The following is a 17835-nucleotide window of genomic DNA, read 5'->3' as shown; positions in this document are numbered from 1 at the left end:
GGCCAAACTGATCTGGTCCTCATCCTCCTCTGTCTTGAGTACTAGGGACCCAGTGTAGCACCTCCTTGTTGGCTGACAGGGAAGCAGGGGAGGATGCTGTCCCCTTAAAAGAGGCATCTATCCTGCAGAACATCAGTTCCTCCATCCCTAGCATGGATCATTTCCTTCTGTATGTGCTTGCCTAACTGGCTTGTAGCATCACCTCCTCAAGAACGCTCCACTCTCTGTATGTGTTCACAAGTGTGCATGTGTGTGGACTAGCGTGCGTATGTGTATGTGTACAAGGGTTCATGTGTTTATGTGCATTGGTGTGTGCGTGTATACATACACACAAAGGTTTATGTGTTTATGTGCATGTGTGTGGACAAGCGTACCTGTGTGTGTGCACAAGGGTTCATGTGTTTATGTGCATGTGTGTGTGTGTGTGTGTGTGTGTGTGTGCACAAGGGTGCATATGTGCATGCTCAAGCACATATATGTCAAGTTGTGTCCTTACCCTCCACCTTGCTTTAGACAACAAAGTCTCTTGTTTGTCTCACACTACCATGTCCCTCTTGGGATGGGTTCTGGGGACCTGACCTTTGGTCCTCATGATTTCATGGCAAGTACGTTTTATTATCTACTGAGCCATCGTCTCCCATCTGTGAAGGGCGCTTGATCCTGCCCTGGAGGCCTTGCTTGAAAATTCAACGTCTGACTGAATCTCCACCAGGTGTCTCACAGGCCAGATTTTCTGTGCATAGCACCTACTTAACCAGTGTAAAGGCCATGACATATAGGAAGGGATTCTTAGGAAGTGTACCAAGTAATGGCAGTGTATATAAAGGAGAAGAGAATTTTTCCTGTAAAATGGATTTGGAGGACACTGGGAGTAGCCGAAGAGATAGAGTTAAAGATATAGGGATGCAGAGGTACATGGGGGAACCAGATTAAGTGAGGGTGTTCTAAGCCAACCTGTAGGCTGCTCACACCCCACTTTCTACCTCATACCCCACTCCCCACCAAATCTGCCTTGTCCTGCCCACGCTGCCCCTGATTCGGGTGGCTTTCTGACATTCTGCTATTTGAAGAAGGTATTTGTCTATATAAAGAAGCAATATAAATTTACTGCAGAAAAATGGGGAAATATAAATCAGAAAATATGAAGAACCCACCCTCCCTCATCTCACTATTATATATTTAAAAAGTTATAAAATTATTATTACTAGTGCTGCATAATACTGTTTGTTCCTGTTGTATGTGGTTATTTTTTTAGTTATTAATAAATAACCAGTATTTATTCAGGTCACCAAGCTTCACGATAGAGAATAAGTTAAATCATGGTGTACCCATTTGTGGTTTTTAGGTTGTTCCTATTCCATGTTATAAACTGTCATGAAAATCCCATAGTTCTGTTTTGAATCACCAGTGATTATCTCTTTAGGATGAATTCTATAGAAAGGGGCTTAAACACAGACTATTTGCCTTTCCGGGTCCCATCTTCCAACACTGATGAACACTTACTATTCAAGGTCCTGGGACTGAGCAGGCCACCTCACAGAGTCAGACAGACCCATCTTCTGACAACATTTTCAAGATTGTAGGGATCCAGGAGGATGCAGGACCAGGCTCTCTGTCGGCCAAGTGTTTGCCTGGCAGCCACTCTTCTGTTGACCGTTATTTTCTCCTGCCCCATGCATGGGTACCAGTGTCCTGTGTGCAGACTCCAGGATATCCCCATGGAAACCAATTCAGATGCTTATACTGCTCCTCTGAGGCTGGAGATGGGCATATGAAGGGCCTGCCAGCTGTCCCCAAGAATTCCCATCATTCCTTCCAGCCTTCTATTTTTTCTTCCATCCAGAGGTAGGCTGCGGCAATGAATATTTCAATCCCACTCACTGGCTAGCCTGAGAAAGGTCTCAGCTCTCCTCTGTCGAAGAATGTATAGCCCTTCCTAGCTCAGCCCTCAGCCCTCCTATGTCCCTGCTCTCTTCTTTTTGCACTGTATTTGTCTTCCTGGATGCTCCAGTCCCACCCCCCATCCCCTGTCCTATATTGGGATAAAGCTAATCTGTCCCTTGAGGCTTTGGGGAAAGGTCTACTAGAGTTGCATTGCAGGGACAGTGGCTTCCTCTCCAGAACGTTTTCCCTGTGACATCCTAGGGTCCACGATGTCTCCCTGCCACTCTGAGGATGTAGTAAGTCTCAAGAATGGTCCCTTTAGTTCCACCTGCTGGTTAGGGGATAGGTCTGGGATAAAGACACAGCCACTAGAGGAACCAGCTCAGTCCTGGTTTCCAAGTGAATCCCACTCTGACTGCCCTGCTCTACATCACTTTCTACTTTGACCTCTGACCCTGTCAAAACCACAGGGATAGTGAGCCGCTTATTTGATCACTAGTGACATTTCATAGCATATTTGTGGCTCAGAAAAACAGCTTCGAATCTTATTTGCTGAGGTCTCCCGGTACCATGTCCATCTCCAGGTGTGTGAAAGACTGTCAGTAAAGCATCAGCCTGGCTCCTTGCAGAGAGCAGCTTGTTGATATTTCTTAAGGCAATACTTTGTTCCAGGACTTTTATAAACATCACACAAATCTCTGCACTAGCTGGAGGGAGGGGGGTAATTCTGTGCCTTTTGTTGCAGACAGAGGTTCCAGAGATTGGAGAAGCGAAGTAGCTTGCTCATGTTCATATTCCAGCAACCTGCAGCTTTTGCATGACCCAAGGCTCAACGGTTTTGTTTTCCCACACTTTGTCAGCATGGGCATAAGGACTTGGCATGGACCCCTGAGGTAACTCACCTGGCTCAGGGCCTAAGATCCTTTGTGTCTGGAATTCCAGGTGCTGGTGATTCTCATCTTAGTCAGCTCTGCTCTACTGCACATCGCAGAAAGTGAGCTGCCTAAGCAACAGACATTTATTTCTCACTGTTCTGGAAGCTGGGCTGTCCAAGATCAAGTTGCCTGTGCACAGCATCTGGTGAGGGCCTGCTTCCTGCTTTGCAGATGGTGCTTTCTTGTGTGTTCACATGGCAGAGAACAGAGAGAAAACAGGCTGCCTCCCCTCTCTTGTGAGAGTACGAAGAAGAGGCTCCATCCTCAGGATCTAATCAGCTCCAGTTCTAAATGCCAATGTTGATTTTAGGGGATACAGGCATCCAGTCTGCTGCATTAACACAGACCATTAGAAAGCACCTCAGTGACCTGGATCCAGGGTTTCAGGTCAGTCTTGTACTTGCTTTGGACAGTTTAATGTGTCCCACTACTTCCCAAGAGCCCCAGGGCCTGTCCCTCCTCCTTGGGACTTTATTGGGACCAAATCACCTTTTGGCCCTGACTTGTGGTTCCTGCATTGCTTTGAGGCAAGGCCTTCCACCCCCACTCCATATCACCTCTTCAGCATCTCCAATGCTAATGAGTTCCCTGGCTTGCTACCCCAGCAGCTGTGTTAGTAGTTTAATGGCACTGTGACTTACAGTCTGTGTCAAGATGCCTGCAGAACACATCAATTTCAGCAAGTGTCATCATGAGTGACAAGGGTGTACGACACAAACTAAGTATTCCAACTGCACAGGCCATTAAGGCTGGCACTGGGCCTAGGGAGGGAAGACATAGAAGATCTGTTGGGCTTCACAGACACTGGGTAATGTAGTACGTTTCCTGGTGCACTTCCTCTGAGAACCTCTTAATACTCCATGGTCCTGGCCACTTGTCTAGCTTCTCTAAACTTTCCCAGGCAAGCAGGTTCCTGCTTTGTGAATCCTGGTACATTCTTTTCTCTCCGTTCCATCCTCTCATTTCTGTATCTGCTTTAACCCCTCCTCTAAAGGTCTGCAGAGGTGCTGACTCCTCAGCTCTCACTCACTCCCTACTTCCTATTGAGAGAGTAAGGCACATCTATTTCCATGATAGAACTTTTTCTGGCTCGATTTATCTTGCCTTCCCCAGCTCTCCTTGGGACCAGAGCCTGTATCCACACTTCAGTGTCCTCTGGGAAAAGAAAGAATTAAATGTAATTAATAAATGTCCTTTTATTACCAAAGTGTGTGTATATCACAAAATACTGATAAAATATCCAAAGTAATAATTACTAACAATGTGGACTTCCATTTTTCATTTTAGTTAGTATTATATGTAATATATATATATATTACATATAATATACATATTTATAATAAAGTTCTTTCTATATGATGATAGTCTTTATATAGTTTTACTTCTAAACTGTTTTCTAAAATACAACAGTAATGACTGGGTTGTAGTCCACTGCATGCACATTTCCTATTTACTTAATTAATACTTTCCTATTAGAATTTTAAGTTCCTCTTCCCTACTTTCCTTCCCTTCCTTCCCTTCCTCCTCCCTTCCTTCCCTTCCTCTTCCTTTTCTTTCCTCCTCCCTTCATTTCTTCCTTCCCTCCTCACTTCCCTCCTCCCTCCCTTCCTTCCCTCCTTCCTCCCTGCCTTTCTTCCCCCTTCCTGCCTTTCTTCCTCTCTTCCCTCCTCTCTTCCTTCCTTTCCTTCTCTCTTCCTCCCTTTCCTTCTCTCTTCCTCCCTTTCCTTCTCTCTTCCTCCCTTTCCTTCTCTCTTCCTCCCTCCCTCCCTCCCTCCCTCCCTCCCTCCCTCCCCTCCTTCCTTCCCTCTTCCCTCCCTTCCTTCTCTCTTCTCTCCTCTCCTCTTTCCTTCTTTCCGCCATCTTCATTTCTTTCTTCCGCCTTAGAAATTACACAACGATGAATGCTCATGAACAAGTCTTTACCCCATTTTCCTGCTTTTTCTTTGGAAGTCTTTATCATTGAATAAAGGCTTTGAATATTTTGAAATCTTCATCTAAATAACCCTCCAGAAAATCTGGAAGAATCCCTATTGTATGGTGCTGCTCTCAACTCCTTCCCTCCAATACAGAATCATTTGTTGCAGTTATTATCATCATAGCTTTGATCTTTGGGGCATTATTGCAGTAGGCCTTCAGTGAGCAGCCATTTTAACCAGCCATAACATTTGGAAGGTCTGTGCCATGCATAGAAGAAAGGAAAACAAACATGAGTCAGATTTTAGAGAGCATTCAAACTACTGCTGTGGATGGGTGAAGGGATGAGTGGGTAAATGAATCATTGTTTGGGTGTATGATTTGATGGACGAGTGGGTAGTGGATGGATGGTTTGGTAGGAGGATGGATGGGTGGACAGATGGATGGTTGAATGAATGAGTGAAAGGATGGATGGGCAGATGGATGGATGGATGGATGAATGGATGGATGAGCAGAAGGATAGATGGGTGGATGTATGGATAGATGGATAAGTAGGTACATGGATGGATGAGTGGATGGGTAGGTAGGGTGCTACATTGTGGATAGGAGGATGGATGGGTGGATAGATTGGATGGGTAGAATTGATGGATGAATGGGTGGTCTGATGTATGTGTGAATGAGTGGACTGATTGGTGGATAAATAGGTAGATAGGTGGTGGGTGGACGAGTAGGTGGAGTCAGCATTCTTGGTGTAAACCCCCTGGGGAATTCCAGGCACAAGGTCTGTGTGGGAGGAGCCATGCAGAGACAGGCATGTTCCTCACTTCCACACCTACCTTGCAGTTCTGAGCAGCTGCAAAGAAAACAGTGCAAGCAAGCCACAGAGGTAATGGGGAGGGGCTAGGAGTGATGTGCAGTGAACTTCTTTTTTCCTGAGCAGGGATGTGCTCAGCTCCTTCATTGTCACCCCACGAGGCAGGCAGACCTCCCTGAACCAGCTGCTGTGTTAGACCTGCCTTGAGAAAGAGGTCCTGGAACTTAAGCAGGAGATGAATATTCATTGGCATGAACCTTTGCAAACTCATTTGGGGAAAAAAATTAGATCAAGAGAAGTAATCAGATTATTAAAAAGAGAGTGCAAGGACAGAAGGCAGTGGTAGAGAGAAAAAAACCACATTTAAAATGCAAAGAGAGAGTTTCTTCCTGCAGAGTAGTGCTGACCTCCTGGACTATGCACCAAGAATAGTTAAGCTCTCCTCCATTTCTGTTGCATAGAAATGTTTTTCCGAGGCCTCAAGTGAGAAAGGAGGGGATGGAGGCAGTGGGCACCCTCCACCTTTGGAAAAAAATTATCGAATAATATTTTGAGGTTTCCGTCTTATCTTCCTTAGATATCGGGGAGGGGGGGAAATTGCGAGAGCTAAAGAGGCTCTGGTGAGTGGTGAGTGACAGGTTAAAGGGCTCCAATAAAGATTAGATGGTCCACTATCTCCTGAGGAAATTGCATAAAAGTGGTTATTCCCTCTTGCTTCTATTAATTTCCTCTTCCTGGCTGCTTGGAGAAGCTTCATAACCTGATGCAGCAGACGGGGGACGAGAGGCGCTTTCCATTATCTCAATCACTGCCCTGTTTATGAGACACTTAATCTGTTTCTTTATAAAGTAATAGTACTGTAGGTGATGGATTCTGTGTCACTGCAAGGCTTCGTGCAGGGACGGGAGGAGAGGGGCGTTCTCGAGAGCATTGTAAGCAGCAGGCAATTTGTTACAGCTCTGAGGTGCTGAGATGTGGGGGGTGGGGGTAGCAATCCAAGGTGACCTTCTGCTAGAGATGACACGTGCCAGCCTCCTTGTGTTGCTTAAAGGGGAGGGAAATGTGCGTTTTGCTTGGAGGATGGGAAGTATGTACGTGCTTAGGAGTAGAGCACTCAGGTCTCATCCTCCCCTTCTTCTGAAGACAGGGAGGAGAGGGGATGTAAAGGGTATGCCCATCCCCACCTCTGTTCTGCCATCTTAGCCTTTGTCTGAACCTGGACACTTACAATGAATGAGAGAAGCCTTTCCCTTTTTAAAGAAATAAAGACAACTGTGGTCTGCTTCTGTGTCAGAAATGCAGCCTTATGTTACGGTGTCTTGTTCTACTCCAGGAATACAATGGGGGTAGTTCAAGTGTCTTCCCACCAACCCTTATAATCATGCTCAGATGATCCTTGACCAAGTCTTCTTCCCACGTCTCCCACCTCTGTAATCCCTGCTCTGTCATCAGCCTTACTTGTGAATCTTTTTATTATTGTTGTTGTTGGGAACAGTCTCCTGTAGTCCAGGCTATCTCTGAGCTGAGGATGACTTTGAACTTCTAGACCTCCTGCCTTGACCTCCCAAGTGTTGAGATTACAGACAGGCACCACTCTGTCTGACTTATGTGGGTCTGGGGATCAAGCCAACAGCTTTATGTGTGCTGGGCAAGCGTACCATTGGCTGAGTCTCATCACTAGAACCTCCCTTTCTGAATTCTGCCTCTTAGGAAGATACTTCATGAGGCCCTCATCTTAGAAGGCTGGATTCCCAAAATGTGTGTGTCTGTCTGACTGGGCCCTGATCAGCCTAGTTCTGCACTAAAAGCAGTGTTCTATTCTGCTTTACCCCATCAGAAAGGGAACCCCCAAAGCCCAAAATCCTTTTGACACACACAGTGCTATTCCTCTTAGCATGTCTCCTGGCTTCCAGTAGGTCCTCAGCAAACAGTGGCTGAGTGGAGATGCTCAAAATGATAGTGGTGGCTGGACCATAATTCTCTATAGGGAAAGAAAACTAGATTTTGAAATATTAAGTCAAAGAACTGTTATCTACCTCAAAAGTGTTTGCAAGTGGATAACAATATGTAACTGTTTTTATTTCTGTAGTCACACCCCTCTCTCTCTCTCTCTCTCTCCCTCTCTGTGTGTGTGTGTGTGTGTGTGTGTGATGTATGTGAGTGTGTATGCACATGTTCATGTGAGGGCCACGCACATGCTGTGGTACTCATGTGGAAGTCAGAGTGCCACGGGGTAACCTAGGCTATTATCATAAGCTATCATTAGCTCCAACTTCATTCAAGGCAGAGTTTTTTAGTGTTTTCTCACTGCATATGGCAGGCTATCTGGCCTGTGGGATCCTGGGAATTCTCTTGTCTCCACCTTTCATCCCACCATAGGAGCTCTGTGATGGTGTCCTGGGGGCCCAAGCTTAGGTCCTTACACTTGCACAACAAGCCCTTCACATTCATTCCTTTGAGCCATCGGTCTATCTATTCTCTGCCAGAATTGACTCAAATAAGTGGCTCACTTATCACTTCTAATTAAAGCTATTTTTTTTTCTCAAGGGAAGTATGCGTTTCTTACTTATTTTTCTTAGCAAGAAACAACAGTGTCGGCATCTATTTCTGATTAGTGGAATCTGATACAAGAGGAGTTTAAAAGGTTTTGCAGACTAGCCTGTCACTTTAACTGTTATTTAAAGCATAAACTATATGAGAAAACATTGTGCTGGCATGATTGCACATACAGTCTCCAAGTTCAGTGCAGGAATTTAGAAAGGCAGTCCTTACAAGTTAGAGACTGTCTGGACACAGATTTCATTAAAATATTAACACATGGAATGGGCCTATGTTGCAATTATAGGTAAAATGTATCTTATAAATACAATGGTTCACCAACCATCTAGACAGAAACAGTCTAAGCAGAAACACATTTTCAATTTGTTTCTAAGATTTTAATGCCTTCTTTGTGGGGCTCCAAATGTCTATTCCTACTTTCAATTGTAGTCATTTCAAAGAAAACTCAACTTTCAAGAAGGGTGTGTAAACTTGGTTGAGGGAAACTATTCTAGTGTGGTACATGTGAGTACAAGCTATGTCACATATTTGGGTTTATTAACTACCGCTAACCATGTGAGCAGGCTAGGTAGATATTTTATATAACGAACAAACTCAGGCTCTGAGTGGTGCTGTCAATCACAGATGCTCACCTTGGTGGGAATCAACAAATGCAGAAGTCAGAGGAAGGATGCCACAGCCGTGGTCCAGTTCTTACTTCCTTGGGGACTACAGAGTTAGACCTCTCTCCTCCAACTGTTTCTGGATGTCTCTCTAAGGACCAGCTTGTGAGGTTCTGGGGAGATAACTTAGTCAGAAAAGTGCTTGTTGTGTAAGCATGAGCACCTGAGTTCAGATCCCTAGAACCCGCCTAATAAAAAAGCAGGCTGCCATGGTACATGTCTGTAACTTCAGTGATACAGGAACATGTAGTGGCAGGAGGACCGCTGGCGCTCACAGGCTGATCAGCCTTGGAGAATCGGTGAGCTCTGTGTTCAGCAACCTGTGTCACAAAACAAGGTGGACGGTGATTGAGGAAGATACCCAATTTTGACTTCTGATCTCTACTTGTACATGTGTGCACATTAATGTCCAAATACTGCATTTGTACCTGCACACACACACACACATATGCACACACACAGTGAGCAAGGGTGTGTGTGTGTGTGTGTGTGTGTGAGAGAGAGAGAGAGAGAGAGAGGGGGGGGGAGGGAGAAATAGAGACACACAGAGAGAGACAGAAAAAGAAAGAGATGACATACCCATAATAAATAAGAAATAGTTTGGCTTCTAGTTCCCCTTCTTGGAAACGCAGTCACCCAGAACAGAGACCTTCCATTCCTTCATCAGAAATCTCAGAGAAAGGTGTTTCTAAACCCCACTTCCACTTGTGGATATCAGGCTGCCTGTTTATGCTGTTAACTTATTAAATGTAATGTGAGGTGGCTTTTAAGTGCTGGGAAGAAAGTGAAAACACTTTGTTCTTCTTGGACCAGTACATTAAGAAAATTACAGTGTGGCAGGGACTGGATATGAATGCATGAGTAGTCACCAGCTTGCCTCCCCTTTCCAGGAAGGCACCCGATGCATGGAAGCAGCAGAACCCGGCAGGGTAGGGGATGCTAAAGACTCAAGGCAAAGGGGCGAAGACTTATCCAAAAGAGAAGACCAGGATGTAGACACAGGAAAGGGGCAGGACTGAGGGAGAGAACCCTGAGTGAATGGGCTCAGAAAGGCAGACTAGGGAGCCAGATTTTAGACTGCCTCATGTATGACAGTTGATGCTTTCTGCTTAGGGTTTTATTGATTGATTCTTTTGTTTGAAAAATTCCAACTTATTCTTTTTCTTGCTACAGAGATTTTCTTTTGTTTTCTTTTGAGTGTGTTAACATGGGTCAGTGAGTGGCCTATTTCTGACGTGTGTTACAACGGCAATTATTGTTTGCCCAACAGTTGTGAAACAACAGTGTACCCAGTGTGTCCCAGTGAATGTGAGTCTCAGGGGATGCACCGCAGTGGAGGCCTGCTTGGGGAAAAGAAAAAGAATACTGGCATTCAAGACCTTGCTTTTTGAAGTTCTGAGACATTCTGCAATAAACAATGAACTTTACTCTTTATTTTCAGGCCCATATTTTCTGTAAGGAATGGGCATAGAAAACTCAAAGAATTTATATTCCATGGGATGCAATCGGGTTACATCATTCCAGAATTTTCCATTTCACTGAGTTTCCCTCCAATCTGTGATGGGCTCCCATCCAGGGCACATCCAGTGTAACTTTAGACTGTCTCCCCACTCAAGTGAGCAGCGGATGGAGGAATCCCAGTGTAGGAGATGATGCTTTCTTCTTGTCTTGGCAGGGAAGTGGTAAACGTTTTGAAAATAGCTTAAGTGTGTACCATCACCATCGTCTCTCCCACTAAGCGATCCTGGGAATGTTTTTAACCTTTCCATGTCCCGACTTCCTCATTAGCAAAATGGAGATAATAATAACTACCCTCATAGAGTAACGTGCGTAAAACACTTAAGGAGAGGTAACAGATGGTGGCTACTGCTATTATTAACGAATCCACCACACTTTTCAGGAGGGAACAATGTATTTGAGAAGACGAGCTTTATCTAAGTGGAAGCCTTTACAACAGCCCTGTTCGGGCAACAATCACGCCATACTATAATAGTGTTCTGGCTAGTTTTATGTCAACTTGACACAAGCTAGAGTCATCAGAGAGGAGAGAGCTTCAACTGAGAAACTGTCTCTATAAGATGGGGCTAGGTTCTATAAGAAATCGGACCAGCGTTTTCTTAATTAGTGATTGATGGGGGAGGGCCTAGCCTAGTGTGGGAGAGGCTACCCCTGAGTTGGTGGTCCTGCGTTCTCTAAGAAAGCAGACTGAGCAAGTCATGGAGAACAAGCCAAGAAGCAGCTCTCCCCCCGCCCCCCATCACTGCATCAGCTCCTGCCTCCAGGTGTTTGCTGGGTGTGAGTTTATACCCTCACTGCTTTTAATGATACACTGTTACATAGAACTGAGAGGGAAATAAACTCTTTCTTTCTCAAATTGCTTTTGGTCATGGTGTTTTATCACAGTAATAGTAATCCTAACTAAGACAAATAATGTGGCCTCAATAGATCCAAGACTCCTCAACGGCAGCTTGTAACCCTTGTGGCAGAAGATGCACCGGGAATATTTGTTGAATGAATTACTGAAGTTTTTAGGGAGTCCAAACAAGCTGACTAGGCAGTAAATTTTACCTGATCTCAAGGAAGGATTAATCAGAGCTGGTTTCAGGAGAATAGGAAGAAGCAAGGAATGGCGTGGTAGGGGCAGCCCTTGGGGAAATAGGAAAGATGGGATTCTAGTTCTGGGGGCTACAAGGATGAGATCACATGCCTCAGGTCTTAGTAGATAAGACATGGCCGCAGCTTGTGGGACACTATGGAGACAAGCATTTCAAGCATATCAAGATTCTTGATAGCCTGGCTCTCCAAGGCATTAGACGAGATACCCATAAGTGAGCACATCCTGAGTTAAGCACCAGGTTATACCAGCTCTTCCCAGGCTTCCCTATTGCGTGTGTCTGAAAGGTGACACAAGCTTCCTGTAGAGCCTCATCTTCTTCCTGGCCACTCTCAAAAGCAGATCAAGATGCAATTAAGGTAGAATGGTGCTTTTAAAGCAGTGACCTTGAAATCACTTTAATTTTTCAGTAAAGAATTGCTGTGAATTCTAGTGCTTTAACCATCATTCATGGCGATTGCTAATGAGTACACCTCAGTGCTCCTTGTGTTTGTTGCATTGTGACATTTAAGAATCAGAAGTCTGGTCATTGCCAACAAATACCCCCTTTTATCTGAGACTATAGGCTATGTTCCTTCATCAAGGGCTCAGAGGAAGGCCATAATTATTAAGTTAGGAGGAAGAAATAGACATTTGTGTAGCAAGTGCCCAACTACACAATTAGACTCACCAATAAAATCTGTTGACAAGCCTGAGAGTGGAAAAATCACTTTTCACATTGTTCAAATGAGAAGGGCCGCCGTCAAGATGTTTGAAGAACTGAAATTCTAATCAGGATTCTCTCTTTCTGAGATGCTCACTCTGTGAATCTTGGTGTGAGGAGGGAACTCAGCCTCCTTTTGTTTTAGGATGGCAACCTTCATTTTCTATTTCCAGGGAAGGGTGTCTTGTTACCATTCTTCTATTAACTCTCACATGATCTTTGTGTTGTAGCTTGTCCTGCGGGGACCTTCAAGGCCAGCCAGGAAGCTGAAGGCTGCTCCCACTGCCCCTCCAACAGCCGCTCCCCTTCAGAGGCGTCTCCCATCTGCACCTGCCGGACTGGCTATTACCGAGCAGACTTTGATCCCCCAGAAGTGGCGTGCACTAGTAAGTGTCTAGTAATGGCTGTGGGCTGGGCAGTCTGGTTCTTTGTGCAAATGGTGGACCTGGAGCAGGGGAGAGACCAGGTCACACCCTCCCAGGGAAATGCTAAGTGGAGGCGCTGGCCATGGTTCTGAAAGAGAGGGCTCTCTGTACTCAACATCAAATTGTTGCCTAAGACTGTCTTTTTTCATGCCCCTCTTTCCAGATGGGGGGGATCCTCCTCTCACACACACCCAGGGCAACTTCTATCCACCAAATTTTAACACTGCCCATCTAAAGAATTGTGTGCAAAATCAAGACCTACTTATACATTGCAGTAACTGGCAACTCTTGCAGTTCCCTCCTCCAAGAAGCCCCTCCCTTCTGTTCCTGAAGTTGAAAATCATTCATCAGTGCATCTCCCCTTACGCTTGCTTCCCTTGAAGTTCTCATAGTTTTATTAATTGTCCATTTACTCTGTAATTGCCTTAGCTACGAAATGAAAGTCCTTGTGTATCAAATCTCTATATTTATCTCCTGTGTTCCTTATTAAGTGTCCAACATCTGATCTCCTGCCAGATGACAAGACCAGGAGCCTGACTACAGTGTCCATCTGACTGTCCCAAATTCTAGAGTCTGAGGGTTAATGCGTCAGCTATACTCACCCATCCATTATCTGAGGTGGAAGAAAAAGCAGCCATTCTTCTGAAAGCTGAGGAACAGCTGTACTCTCTGGGATGGGAAATGGTAATTTCCTCCTGGTCTTCTTTCCCTAAGAATGGAAAGCAGAGAACATGGTTCTCCCTGAGCAGCACTTTATAAAACTTTTCCTTCTCTAAATGTTAAAGCCCTGAAGCAGGGATGCTCTCTCCTCTCAGTATTCCCATTGTATTCTGGGATCAATACTGCAGGTTAGCCTGTAACCAGACTAGAACTTTCTTCTGCACTAGATGCTCTGTCTCACTGTGAGCGTGCATGGTCCCATAGCCAGTTCCCTCTTAGTCCAGGGAAGAGGACCACAGAGGTATATTTCATACACACAATTTGATAGAGAGAAAAAAAAATAACTAGTCTGGGCAGAAGAATTTCTCAGTCCTGGCCTTGTAGCATATATAACCTTTGCTGGGTACGGAGGAGAAATGAAAGCATCTTCTAGATCAAGGTCCTGCGCTCAATCGATGCTTATAGATTTGAGCTGAGGAAAAGCTCGGCGTCTTGTAAACTGATTTTCCCAGCCTTTCTTTTCAGGTGGGCGGAGATTGACAGAAATGATTCCTCTCTTGCTGCCCAGAGTCCCTGTCTTTCTGTGGTGTTGTCTCCTCTTATTATTTCTAAGGGCCCCTTGGATGGCAGTCTTCCATGAGCCTAAAAAGCAATATTGAATATACTTTAAATTCCATTAAAGATGCTAAATCACTACCTGGGTGCCCATACCGAACATCAGCCTGCACAACAGGCAAAGCATCTATCCAGCCTCTGGCCCTTATACTTCTACTCACAGATCTTCCCTCTGGCTAGGCTCTGTTTGCAGATCAGCAAATCCATATACAGGCCCTTAGCTTCCCACTTCAGGGGGAAAGTTGTCAACGCACCTAGCCTCATGATAAGGTTACCTGGAAGAAGTCAGTCCAATGGCCAGAGGTTCAGAATGCCGATGTGTTTCTATTTTCTGCGTTATTTACCAATGTTTATCTTCCAGTCATCCTACCTGATAGACCTGTAATATCAGTTGTTGGGGAGAATATGAATATTCCAATGCCTCTGGCTTGAGCATGAAAATTCCTCACCCCACACTACTCATATCCCGAGACCAGCTTTAAGTTAGACCATGCAGGCTTTCTTCTCCCACCTCTGGTCCAGCTAGCTCTGGAATACTCACCAGTGGGGTTCCACTATACTGTCCCATTCTAATCTTGGTGGGAAGAGAGTGTGCCTCCTTGGATAATGCACCTTTAAACACACCCTTTTCTTGTACCTCTAGATCGGAGAGGGAAAGATCAGGCTAGAAACTGCTAAATCAAAGCACACTTGACTATGGCAGGCAGGACCAAGAACTGTTCCTGGACTCAGGTCCCTTATCCTGGAGGGGGGCAAGCACTTGGTGAAGAGACCTGGGGAGCAGGACATGGGTACAACACAATGCTAGGCAAAACATGTATAAATAAAGCTACTATTTCCCTGAGCCTCATTATATATTTGATTTATTGTGTGCCAGGGAAGTACTATATGAAAAAGTCAATTTGTTGGCTTTTATATTCTCATTAGGGTTTCCTTTAAAAGCGTTCTAATTGGAGGTGCCATCTGTTCTCTTAAAAAGGCACGGCACATCACCACAGTAAATAATTTTTCAGATTCAAGGGGAATCTATAGAGCTGTTGAGGAAAGGCACAGTCCTGTACTGTGGCCTTGGGGCTCCTCACTAGCCCAGCCAGTCAGTCTATGGAGACAAGTGTGCAGGGTACGAGCCCAGCCTGAGGGGCTGGTGGAGGCCTAGAGTGGGGAGAGCCGGTTCACCTTGTAAAATGAAGGCTTTGTTTGTCCTATCAGAAAGCAACTGTAGGCCACTGGGGCTGTGAAGATGACGAAGATCTATATTTATAAATGTATGGGGACAGTGAGCATCTGTCATGCTCTGGTGCTGTCATGCCCTCTGTGAACTGGAGGACAGAGCAGACAGGAGAGTCCAAGAGCCAGCTGAGGCCTCCAGTGTTGGAGGACCATGAGTCTAGCTTCTGGCCATTGTATTGTGTTCATGTGAGATTGTGTCAGCAGTCTACTCCTTTCTATAAAAAAATTTTATAAATATGAAACATGCCCTTTGCATAGCTGTAGCACCTCTACTACACTAAGGATTATTAATATGTTTTCAGTACTAAGGATGGAACCTATGGGTCTTTTTCTTACAAAAAAAAAAAATATTACCTCTGAACTAACATCTCAGACCATGCGCCCTGATCTACCTTTATATTTTATTATTATTATTATTATTATTATTATTATTATTATTATTATTATTTAATCTTAAGTATCATTAAGTTGCCAAAGGAAGCCTGTGGTAACACGTTTTGCCTCAGCCTTCTTAGTAGCCAGGATCACAGGCCTGCACCATTGGGCCTGGGAAAACCAGATATTTCTAATGAATCCTGTTAATCTTTTGGAGTATCATGGATATACTGTATTTTTGTAATGTTAAAATGTTTCCATAGCCCTGGGATGAGAGCTTGGTTGGTAAAACATTGATGACCTGAGTCTAATCCTAGAACCCACAGAATAAAACTGGATACGGTGTTGCATGCTTACACTCCCAGTGCTGGGGGCAGGCAGAGGCAGGGCTCAGTGGCCAGGCAGCTTAATCTGCTTGGTGAGTTTTGGGCATGCACACATGCACGCCCGCGCACGCGCTCGTCATTAATCTATTTATTCACTTACATCCCACTATCAGCACTCCTATCTCCTCTCAGTCCTCCCCCCTCAACTTCTCCCCCCACTCTAATCTTCCCTTCTTCTGTGAAAAGGGGGCCCTGAGTGTCAACCTCTGCCCCCCCCCACACACACACACATCCGTCACGGCAGAACTAGGCTCATCCTCTCTCATTGAGGCTAGACAAGGTGGCCCAGTTAGGAGAACACGATTCACAGGCAAACAACAAATTCAGGGACAGCCCCTGCTTTAGTTGTTGGGAGACCCGAATGAAGACCAAGCTGCATGTCTGCTGTGTGGGAGTGGGGTGTGTTTTCTTTTCAGTCTACTAGGAGAGCTAGAAATTCCCTGGATTTCTGAGAGGCCCTGGAAGCCTTGCCTGTCCAGTCTGTCTTTGAGGCTCATCAGTGAATTCAGTGGTGTTTCCCAAGGCAGGATTAAAGGCGTGGTGTGAAATCTACTGACCTCAGAAACACAGGCAGAAGAGGCTGTTAATTCCTAGAATTTGAATTTATATGACTTCTGTTAGCCTACATGCCTGCCTGCCTTGCCTGCCTTGCCTGCCTTGCCTGCCTTGCCTGCCTTGCCTGCCTTGCCTGCCTTGCCTGCCTTGCCTGCCTTGCCTGCCTTGCCTGCCTTGCCTGCCTTGCCTGCCTTGCCTGCCTTGCCTGCCTTGCCTGCCTTGCCTGCCTGCCTTTCTTCCTGCCTGCCTTTCTTCCTGCCTGCCTTCCTGCCTTCCTGCCTGCCTTTATTCCTGCCTTCCTGCCTACCTGCCTTCCTTCCTGCCTGCCTGCCTGCCTGCCTGCCTGCCTGCCTGCCTTTCTTCCTGCCTGCCTACCTTCCTTTCTCTCCCTCACTCTTTATCTTCTTCTGCCTAGGGCTACATGGCTCTAAGAGGCACCAACCAACAGTATTTTTTTTTTCCTGCCTCTACAACACATTTAACACTGAAGGTTTCTGGAGCCCCTAAAGTTTGGGCATTTCTCCCCACTAGCAAACAAGTAATCCTGCCTTAGTGGGTACCAACTACATATTCTTTAATCCATCTGTAGTCTCAGACCACCTACCCATGATCCTGCAAGGCTAACCCTCAGCTTTGGATACTAATCAGAAGCCCCAGGTGCTTGAACCTGTGCTCCTGAACAGTCAACTTTATAAATTGAGGTTCCCATAAGCCCAACTTCAATTTGAGTAATGTACCCAAGCAGGTCACAAGACTGTTAAAGACAGTGTTCCTAACTCATCATAAAGAGTACCCCAAAGGGGATGGGTACATGAGTGTACAAGTGAAGTGAAGCCTGGGGCTACCACACCAACAGAAACCCATGAAAAACAAAGTCTAAATACATCTCCACAGCATCTCAGGTTTCTCCTGCTTCCCACCTGGTGCACTGCCCGGAGGCCCCAGAACTCTGGGAGTCCTGGAGTGGCTAAGATGCCCTACTCTTGAGAGGGTCCTGAGGAAGCATGCAGACTGGGCCTTGGCACACTGTGTTTCAAAGCTGGACTTGGGCAGTTCATTTGCATCGTGACCTTCTCCTGTCTTCTCTCTGACCTTGGCCCCATTTCCTCACTGATTCCCATCCCCCCATCCCCCATTTCTTCTCACTCTCATTCTGTTCTCTGCCTCTCTGAGTTGCTACAAGGATTAAGCTAAATCACATTAGAGCATCTTTGGCCCCGTGCCTGGTTTATAGTAAACTCTCAATCGATGTTAGAACTTGCTTTGGTTATATCCCTGGAAAGTGTGAAGTGTGTCGAAGATAGTGAAGTTTCCAGCAAAAGAGGATGTTGGAGATCTGAAAGGAAAAATGATGTGTTTGGAGTGGGGGTGGCAAGTTTTGGCTCAGTCCTGAGAAGAACCCATTGGCTGCCCATAAACCACATGGTCACCATGGCCTGAAGACCCCTAGTGACAAGGGAACAGTTGACTTCCTATCTTAGACATGCTGTGGGGAGGAAAGGTC

At 45.5% G+C, this 17835-nt stretch overlaps 1 protein-coding gene across 1 annotated transcript in view; it reads left to right on the top strand.

Moving 5' to 3' along the window:
- Positions 1 to 17835, top strand: part of Ephb1 (EPH receptor B1) — a 427245-nt gene that overhangs the window by 273520 nt on the left and 135890 nt on the right. The window contains exon 4 of the mRNA XM_034484387.2: positions 12316 to 12471. Coding sequence (XP_034340278.2) covers positions 12316 to 12471 — 156 coding nt within the window. The remainder of the gene's footprint in view (positions 1 to 12315; positions 12472 to 17835) is intronic.

This window comes from Arvicanthis niloticus, chromosome 21 (assembly GCF_011762505.2).
Source record: "Arvicanthis niloticus isolate mArvNil1 chromosome 21, mArvNil1.pat.X, whole genome shotgun sequence".
In the NCBI taxonomy this organism is placed as follows: Eukaryota; Metazoa; Chordata; class Mammalia; order Rodentia; family Muridae; genus Arvicanthis; species Arvicanthis niloticus.
Note: the sequence above shows the minus strand (reverse complement) of the source record. Positions and strands in the feature narration are given on the sequence as shown.